The sequence below is a fragment of the Triticum aestivum genome, chromosome 4A (genome assembly GCF_018294505.1).
Source record: "Triticum aestivum cultivar Chinese Spring chromosome 4A, IWGSC CS RefSeq v2.1, whole genome shotgun sequence".
NCBI lineage: Eukaryota > Viridiplantae > Streptophyta > Magnoliopsida > Poales > Poaceae > Triticum > Triticum aestivum.
In genome coordinates this window covers 629,550,004-629,559,729 of record NC_057803.1, presented here as the reverse complement: position 1 = coordinate 629,559,729, position 9,726 = coordinate 629,550,004, and the positions used below count along the sequence as shown (strand labels likewise).

Below are 9,726 nucleotides of genomic sequence, written 5' to 3'. Positions count from 1 at the left end.
GACAGATGAGGGCTCAAGGCCCATGGGCGGTTCAAGGCCTGTAGCCGTAAACCGGCGTTAGAGGTTAACTTGTATTGTAAGTTAGGAATAAGTAGAGACCAAACCGGACACATCTATGAGCCGGTATTGGGACTCTGTAAGCCGACGGGAGTCACCCGTGTATATAAGGGGACGACACGGCGGTGGTTCAAGGACAACAGACAACAACTCGAGACATAGGCGAAGCTTGTTTGCTCCCTAGTCATCGAAACCCCATCAATTCCATCACAACTAGACGTAGGCTTTTACCTTCATCGAAGGGGCCGAACTAGTATAAGCTCTCTTGCGTCCCTGTGTCCGCTTTAACCCCTTCAAGCTAACCCGTCTCGATGGCTCCACGACTAAGTCCTTTCTCTAGGACATCTGCCGTGACAATTCCACGACAGACTCTTTCCGATGTTATGATAAATTGCAATTGTTTCAATGACTGAGGTTATAGTTTGTTGGTGCTCAATGAGGTTTCTGATTCATACTTTTGCATTGTGAATAGATCATCACTTGAACATAAGTAATCATATGACAAAATCTATATAAGTTGCTGTTATGAGAATAATCATGATGCCTTCATGTCCGTATTTTATTTTTGTCGACGCCTCTACCTCTAAACATGAGGACATATTTATTGTTATCGGCTTTTCGCTTGAGGACAAGCGAGGTCTAAGCTTGGGGGAGTTGATACGTCCATTTTGCATCATGCTTTTATATCGATATTTATTGCATTATGGGCTGTTATTTCACGTTATGTCACAATACTTATGCCTATTCTCTCTTATTTTACAAGGTTTACATAAGGAGGGAGAATGCCGGCAGCTGGAATTCTGGGCTGAAAAGGAGCAAATATTAGAGACCTATTCTGCGCAACTCCAAAAGCCCTGAAACTCCATGGAACATCTTAAAATAAATAAATAAGATCCTCGCCAAAGATGAAGGCCAGGGGGCCCACACCCTGCTCACGAGGGTGGGGGCGCCCCCCCCCCCCCTTAGGGCGCGCCCCCCTACCTCGTGGGCCCCCTGGTGGGTCTCCGACGCTCATCTTCTGCTATATGAAGTCTTTCGATGAGAAAAAAATCAGAAGCAACCTTTCGGGACGAGACTCCGCCGCCACGAGGCAGAACCTTGGCGGAACCAATCTAGAGCTCCGGCAGAGCTGTTCTGCCGGGGATACTTCCCTCCGGGAGGGGGAAATCATCACCATCGTCATCACCAACGCTCCTCTCATCAGGAGAGGGCAATCTCCATCAACATCTTCACCAGCACCATCTCATCTCCAAACCCTAGTTCATCTCTTGTATCCAATTCTTGTCTCCAAGTCCGGGATTGGTGCTAGTAGGTTGCTAGTAGTGTTGATTACTCCTTGTAGTTGATGCTAGTTGGTTTATTTGGTGGAAGATCATATGTTCAAATCCTTTATGCATATTATTACCCCTCTGATTATGAACATGAATATGCTTTGTGAGTAGTTACGTTTGTTCCTGAGGACAAGGGAGAAGTCTTGCTATTAGTAGTCATGTGAATTTGGTATTCGTTCGATATTTTGATGAGATGTATGTTGTCTAGCCTCTAGTGGTGTTATGTGAACGTTGACTACATAACACTTCACCATTATTTGGGCCTAGAGGAAGGCATTGGGAAGTAATAAGTAGATGATGGGTTGCTAGAGTGACAGAAGCTTAAACACTAGTTTATGAGTTGCTTCGTAAGGGGCTGATTTGGATCCACATGTTTCATGCTATGGTTAGGTTTACCTTAATACTTTTGTTGTAGTTGCGGATGCTTGCAATAGAGGTTAATCATAAGTGGGATGCTTGTTCAAGTAAGAACAGCACCCAAGCACCGGTCCACCCACATATCAAATTATCAAAGTACCGAACGTGAATCATATGAACGTGATGAAAACTAGCTTGACGATATTCCCATGTGTCCTCGGGAGCGCTTTTCCTTATATAAGAGTTTGTTCCGGCTTGTCCTTTGCTACAAAAAGGATTGGGCCACCTTGCTGCACTTTATTTACTTTTGTTACTTGTTGCTCGTTACAATTTACCTTATCACAAAACTATCTGTTACCACTTATTTCAGTACTTGTAGAGAATACCTTACTGAAAACTGCTTATCATTTCCTTCTGCTCCTCATTGGGTTCGACACTCTTACTTATCGAAAGGACTACGATAGATCCCCTATACTTGTGGGTCATCACTGCAGAATCCAGTGTAATAGGCATTATTGCTTGCGTGTGCACAGACCAATGTTTGCTGCTTTGATACATGTGCTTCGGAATTTAGTGGGCCATCTCTTTCGGTTGCTTTAGTGTGTGTTCTTTAGAATCCGGCGAAGCACCACTTCCTATTATATGTCGACAGAATGGTTCTTGTTGCTCATTAATACATGCCGATTAGTGGACACTCCAAAAAAAATGAGCCTGTTATTTCAGTGTCCAGTAGGTCCTTTTTTGGCCGTTTATTCATATTGTCATCTATGTGCTTATCTGAAGCATGACGACTTTGTTCTTTTTGTTTTTTGTATCCTTTGCTCAGCTTCTCGACTGCTGTATTTCCTACCGAGGTTTGTGCTTGCTCTCTGGACCTACCTCTCATGTAGGTCCCTGGTTCCTTTTGTTTTACAGGTCATGTTGTGGTTCCCTTCACTTTCTTTGTCGTCTGCCGCTCTGTTACCTCGGTGGTTCCCCGTCTTGCTATTAAGGTTAGTGTTCTATGCATGTGTTTTTAGTTTTTCTTCTTTCGTTTCTGTTGATTACTTATTGTTTTATTCTGGTGACTAACTAGGTATTGCCTGCATGCTTTACTTTTGTGTTTTGGTTTCTTATACTGCTTATTTTATTTATACAATTTGCCATGCTCGGTGGACTCGAGAAATTTTGTCAGGATATGTAGATTTAGCAAGACTCAGGTTCAGTGCACTCGAGCAATTTTGTTAGTATATGTAGATTTAGTAAGATTCAGGTTCAGTGCACTCGAGCAATTTTGTGAGGATATGTAGATTTAGTAAGGCAAGCAAATTACTTGAAAGAAATAGGTAGAGCCACTATAATAAATATCGGTGGCATGCGCTGTATGTGTATGCAGTTGTAAGAGAGAAAAAATTACCTGAAAGAAATACGTACAACCACTATGATAAGTATCAGTAGCATGCACTATATATGTATGCAGAACAGACCATAGTCATGATTTTGTATTGCTCAGAACAAGATTTTTATGCACTGATCATCGATTCAGTCTTTAGGGGTTACAGAAAAGTGACATATATCATGCAGTGCTACCACTAATAGTGCAATTGTATATTTGGAGAAAGGAAGCAGGTTAACCACTCAGTATTAGATTATGATGCTACATGTAGCAGTACCATCTAAAAAGGACATACATATTACTTCATGAAAAATCTTGGTAGAAAAGTAGTGAAGCCTTTTTGCAGTGGATTGCATGTAATACCACGACACTGCTATATCTGCCAAAAACTGAGCTATATATAGTAGAACATTTCAGATGAAAATACTCTCCATAATGAATTTGTTAGCAAAGCTTAGTCCTCTATGAATATTAGATGCATTCTTTGGCACCTTTAATCTCCATGTGAAGAATGTGATCTTGCAACTTGCTTGTTCATTCTCCATTTATGCTAAAACTATTTCTTTCTAGAAGGCATACTACTCTTCTTGTGCTCAGAAAACTAAGCTATCTGGCACATGCTCTACTCTGCTTTAGCAGGTGCTCACGGTCGCAGAGGCCAAGGAATACATGATACCCCGGTACTTTACTAATGACCCATGTTAACGGAATATTTTTGTTGCAAACATTTTTGTTAGTTGTCCTTTCATTTTATTTATTTGTAATCATGGTTGGATAGTGACTTTGAGTGTGCTTCTTCACTAAAAGAGGTGTTTCGCAAATTTTCACTTGTTTCGGAATGGAATAATCTCATGGATTGTATGAAAAACTAAATTTAGTTATTTCAATATGCATAATGTTTGGTTACGGTAATTCTGATGGCCAGGCACTATACTGCGCATAAGTAAAATTTCCAGTTTTTTTGTGTGGTCAGTACCAGAACTTATAAAGAATGTTAGGTTCCGATTGGACCCTTGCTGATTCATTTCGACCACAGTACCAAAACCCAGGTTGTTACAACACCACTTTGTAGTTTTGTTCCTCAGTAGAAAGTCGCTTAGCTGACGTTATAGCATGAGGTCTGCTGAACTTTCCCTGTCATGCCCTTTGGTTCCTACACGATGTTGCATTTGCCTGGCAATGTCGTGTCTCTCTAGACACAGGTGAATGCACTTGACTTTTTGAGATCGAGGCCACCAACAGCATATGCCAAGGGCGTCCATTGATAACCTGCCCAATGCCTGGATTCACCGAGGAGGTACAACCGGACACGTGGTCAGCTGCCTGCTGGTCTGGAAACTACACAATATCTCTGAACCCACTATCCTCTAATGCATGAATCTCTATGCTCAATTGGGCTACAACTAATTTATCATCGTTTCATCTTATTGCAAACATCATGTTTTTCATTGAAAGAAAGAACATTAAGAAATATTTTCTCATTCTATTGTAGCAATAGCTACTGTACGAATAGTGGTACTGTGTTCGGCCGTTTGTTCTTGTGGCTTCCTGGCCATGGGCGCTTTACTGCTTTGTTCCAGAAAAAACCTGGTATGTTTATTCTGCTGGTACAACTACTCTTTGGCTGGGACATTTTGGCTTGGAATAATATAAATGAACCTACAATTTCTTAATATTTTATATCACTTTTTGTATTGATGTCCTTGTGCGCACCATCTGGATGCTTTGAAAGTATTTACCCGGCTTTCTTTTGATTTGAGTTGTCTTTATGTCAAGGACTATTACATAGCATTAAGAAAGGCCGTAGTTAACCAGAATAACAACTGCGACATTTCCTTGCAGAAAAACTATAATGTTACTTGCAGTGGTGATGATAGCGGGTCTTCCGAATCGCTTCCTCGGCCTAACAACGCAACCTACAGACCAACTGTTATCAACATCGATATGATGCTGGTAAGCACACCACGACAAATTTACTTTTTAAAACCTACTGCTTATACTCATCTTTTAAACCTCTTACTGTTTATAGCTCTGTAGGACCTTCGCACCGTTGCATGAAAGCCAAGAAGAAAAAAAGGAGCATACATCGCACGGTACAAAACCGTCTACCATTACCATTGTCATGCCATTATACCTAATTTTATTTCCCTTCCTATTCATACTAATCTTTCAAACCCTCTTCATGATTATCATCATACAACACCTACAACTAAATACATAAAACTGAAGAAGGCTGAACACAAGGCCTACAGAACCCGTACGATCAAACAATGTGTTCGTTTTCTCTACTAATACCAGTACATGCATATGCTTACACCAACCATTTAATATACCATTGAATACGGGCACCCGACACTATCTACTCCCTCCGTTCGGAATGACTTGTCTCGGAAATGGACGTATATAGAACTAAAATACGTCTAGATACATCCATTTCTGCGACAAGTAATTCCGAACGGAGGAAGTACTTTCTAAGCTTTGATGGTCACTGCAGATGGGGAAACAAAGTGAGGCTATACATGAAGAGGCTCACATGTTTGCCACTCAAAGAATGCCAAGACCCTATACACATCACCTACAATTATATATACAATTCTTCTTAGTGTTGTTACCTTTCATTTCCAATGTTTCTTTTCTCAATGTTGTTACCTTTCATTTCCAATATTTCTTTTCTCAGTATTGTTACCTTTCATTTGCAGTATTTCTCGGTCAGTTTTACCCAGAAATATCTCCGCCGTTGTATGACTTGCCAATAAAATCTAGAGATGGAAATCCCTGCATCAAAGCCCATCTAATCAAAGGAGTCGATAACAGGGCAACAATTACCAGAGGCTGGGCAGGCTTCTTCCCCAAGCTAATATGAAGGAAAGATAAATATATGTCTTCGCCTTCAAGCGCAACTACAAGCGCTTGCGTCTCACCGTGCACGCCCTCTGAGCATCGTGTTCAGTCTACTAAACTACGTAATTAGCCTATGAAGTTCTTTGTGTATAGCTTCACCCTAAGAACCTGTTTGCTTTTGGCACTGGACTCTCTCTTCATCATGTTTAGTCTACTAAACTACCTAAATAGCCTATGAAGCTCTGTGTAGCTTCACCTTAAGAACCTGTTCGGTTTTAGCACTACTCCCTTGTTTGCTTTTGGCACTACTCTGGTATGTATAAATTTGGAATCCATGATGCTTTGTTAGATCCGTGTAATATATATATTCCAACTGCATCTAAACCCTGTTGTTTAATGCATTTTTTATATATATTTAGGGAAAAGCTTTCTGCTTCTGTGACCAAAGGAACCCATTTACATTGCCCTATATATGATCGTCAATCAATATCCAAGAAGACCTAAAAGGGAAATTAATACTTTCTGAAATCCAAGTTTAACACTATTATTGTATCCACCATCATATCCAAAATTGCTTACCTCCTCTTCTAAACATTCTTTTTTTCGTCTGAAAGTCAATTTAAGTCATCCTACTCACTACTAACATCGCTTCTAACTCGCTTTTTGCGCCATTGGCGCAACCAGGTCATCTAGTTGGTGTAAAGACCAACTATAGCCGGGTAGGAGATCGTTGATGAGCTCAAGCTCTTCTACGCGTTCAACTAGTAAATCTCAATTTGTACGAGGCATTCGTATACCAATTTGCATTTTCTGCTCTGAATGTGCACATGTTCTTTCTGTCATCTGATAGGTTCTGAGAATCGGCGAAGATGCAGACCGCGGATTGATCAGTTCACCTATCACTAGTACTTCATACAAAGATTGTTGTGGTTGTGCACTAGTGTCTTCGATATGGAATTATTCGATTAAAATAATGCACGGTCATCGCAGGAATTTTTCAGTTATCACCACAACGTATCCATCCCCCCAGTCCCTCAAACCAAACACTTAAAATGGCTATCTCTAACCATCCCACCCAACCAAACAAAAAAAAGGCTATTCCTAGCCAGGTGATTGGGGATACCCTCAACCACCCAAACTTATCCCAGGAACCAAACACATCCTTACGTGCAAGCTATGAAACGGCTAGAGGCCGGATAACCAGCGTTATTGCTCCTGATGGACCCGGTGTGCCCCTAGGTCTGTTGGGCCAGGGCTCTTTGTTCCTTTTCTAAAGTTCTTGTGTTGTGTTTGACAGTCCAGGCGGAAATCATTCACAAAACATGGCACATGTGAGGGAGAGAGTGATTTCGTCAATTATCCGGCTAGATCAAGAATTCAAGATGAAACGGCACGGCAGCTTTCTCTCCCACCTCCGGCTCTCAATCCTTCCTCTTCATGCTTCTTCTATTTCAGCACACTTGTGCTTGTATCCCTCAATTTACTGAGTGAATCCCTTTGAGATGCTATCTGTAATCCCCCATCGATCTTAATCAATAAAGTGTTATATATTGATTCGCAAAAAAAGAAATGGTCGCAGAATCTCTTTCCTTAGAAACTTGAACTCATCAACAAAGAAAGAGAGATCACAAGTAGGAGATTACAACGTATCTTCATTTGTCGGATACTAATTAAGGAGATTAAAACCTTACCTAGCTACAGAAAAGTGGGAAAGGCACTCTAGACGGGAACTAAACTTGGAACGTATGAGATTACTTGAAAGGCACATGTCTCCGTTGGGTATTCAACAAACACGCCCGTGTCAGGGTGGTAATACCTCAACTGGAGCTGCATGTGAAGCGGAGCCCTTTCTTCTTCCTTGCTCCTCCCAGGTTCTTGAGTTTCACGGCAGAGATAGCAGGGTTCGGCATGGAGCACTAGCACGTCAGTGTAGGCAGCTATTGGACGTAGACATCGGAGTCGTGGAAAAGTGTGTATCTCGATGACATGGCGTGGCTCCCATTGTGGCGCGTCGTCCAAGTCGCGGCAGATCCACGTCTCGTGCGAACCGTCGCCGTAGTCAGCCTCGTGACGAGGCACGCACACGCACAGCTCCCCACGCAGCTCGGCTAAGCTCGCAGCCGCGTAGTCCAGGCTCGGGCTGCAAGGAGGCCCTGGCAGGACACCGAACGACTCGTCTTCTAACTTGAAGCGGATGAATCCCGGCGCTTCCCGGAGTAGCAACTCCTCGACGGTCCAAAGCAACGAGTCCTTGAAGAAGGTGGCGGTTCGGCCTGGCAAGACAGGGTAAGGTGGAGGCGCTGCCGTCTCTCGCCAACGCTGGTCCGCCGCTCCGACGGTGAGCACCTCCATCCCGAGGGTGTAGTGGTTAGGGTTGTCCACGGGCCCTTCCATGGAGCGGTAGAAGAAGCGAGCAACCTTGTAAGCTTTGGAGCGAGGGTCATGGCCGAGGCCGAAAGCCTGATGGCCCTGGAATCCAAAAGGGGTTGAACCAAACATGACAGCGTGAGGAGGCCTCAAGGGAAGCACGAGGACACGCCTTGTGGCCGGGTTGAGCACACGCACCATGGCGTCGGAAGGCACCAGCACCAGCCCGTCACAGTGCGCAAGGTCGTGGGAAACATTCGTCGTGCCCGGGACGGAGTAGTCGGCGCCCATGGGGTGTACGAGGGTGGCGGTGTCCTGCTCCCACGGGTACAGGCCAGCGGCGGCGGCGGTATTCCTGTCGTCGCCGTCGGCCTTGACGCCCTGCTCCCACCTATACAAGCCGGCGGCGGTGATCCCGCCATCCCCCTTAACATGTGGGGCGATGAGCGTGAACGTGTTCTGGGCGGCGCGGAGGCGGAGGTGTGCGCGGACAAAGAAATCATTGTCAATGGTGTCGCGCCATGCCTTGCAAACACACCTGAACCGCAGCAGCGAATTCACGGGGAGCCGGAGGAGGATCTCCGTGGACACCAGCTCGGTCAGATGTTGTGGGTAACAAGACATGGCCATGGCCAGGATCAAGGGCGTGATCTCTAGGACTTGGGCTTTTATTAGGGCGAGGTCGGTGCGGTTAGTATTTTGGCGCAAGTTGCGCACGTCCTCCGGTTTTATATACCGGCATCCAACAGTACCGACTCCATCTCCGACTCGTACGCCTACTTGATCCCACCAAGTTTCGGATCTCTAGATTTGGGTGTGTTGGCACATCTAGATGTGCTCTAGTTATTGCACATCTAAGTGAGTGAATCAAGCATAAAAAGAAAAAGAAAAAAGAGAAAGAAAATATTCACACGAATCTCAATGTAAGATCAATGACATATGACTTAGATGTGCAATACTTATGGCACATCTAGATGTACTTTAGCAAAACTGTATTATTACAAGTTTCGGTTTTATTAGGGCATGTACAACAGTGTTGACTCAGCTGTCTGTAACACATGCCACCTAGGATTTGTGATGAGTTGGATCAAAAAGAAAAGAGAGAGAAAGAGGTCGTCTGTAATTCTGCAGACGGTCGAATCCCATAAAATTCGGCGGCTAACGACGCATGTTTTCCCGTTGTATCGCATGTCGTCGGTAACAATACTCGATCATCTTCTTCGCAACATAGTGTCCTACGAGCGCCATGACCTCCTCGATCCAGCGGAGCGCGTCCCGGCCGGCCGATTTGCAGATCAGGCGCCATGGTTCACGGGATTCTTAAATGAGAAGAAGCCGCTGCTGAAGCCCAACGCCCCGTCCGGTACGTCTCTTCCAGCCACTCCACTTCTACCGCCG

The 9,726-nt window shown here is 44.0% G+C and overlaps 1 protein-coding gene across 1 annotated transcript; it reads right to left on the bottom strand.

Annotated features, from left to right (window-relative positions):
* Nucleotides 1-7,531: 7,531 nt before the first annotated feature.
* On the bottom strand, nucleotides 7,532-9,010 carry LOC123082760 (F-box/kelch-repeat protein At3g23880). Its single transcript, XM_044505017.1, has 2 exons — nucleotides 8,527-9,010; nucleotides 7,532-8,430 (listed from the first exon to the last, which is right to left on the bottom strand). Exons 1-2 carry the CDS (start codon nucleotides 8,956-8,958, stop codon nucleotides 7,681-7,683), a joined length of 1,182 nt encoding a protein of 393 aa, XP_044360952.1. The 5' UTR covers nucleotides 8,959-9,010; the 3' UTR covers nucleotides 7,532-7,680.
* Between the last annotated feature and the right edge of the window lie 716 nt (nucleotides 9,011-9,726).

Excerpts from the sequence above, each read along its gene's own strand:
- LOC123082760 (XM_044505017.1), bottom strand. The coding sequence starts at position 8,958 with ATGGCCATGTCTTGTTACCCACAACATCTGACCGAGCTGGTGTCCACG. Across the intron at positions 8,431-8,526 it reads TGGTGCCTTCCGACGCCATG|GGCCATCAGGCTTTCGGCCT; the intron begins GTGCGTGTGCTC and ends TTTGGATTCCAG.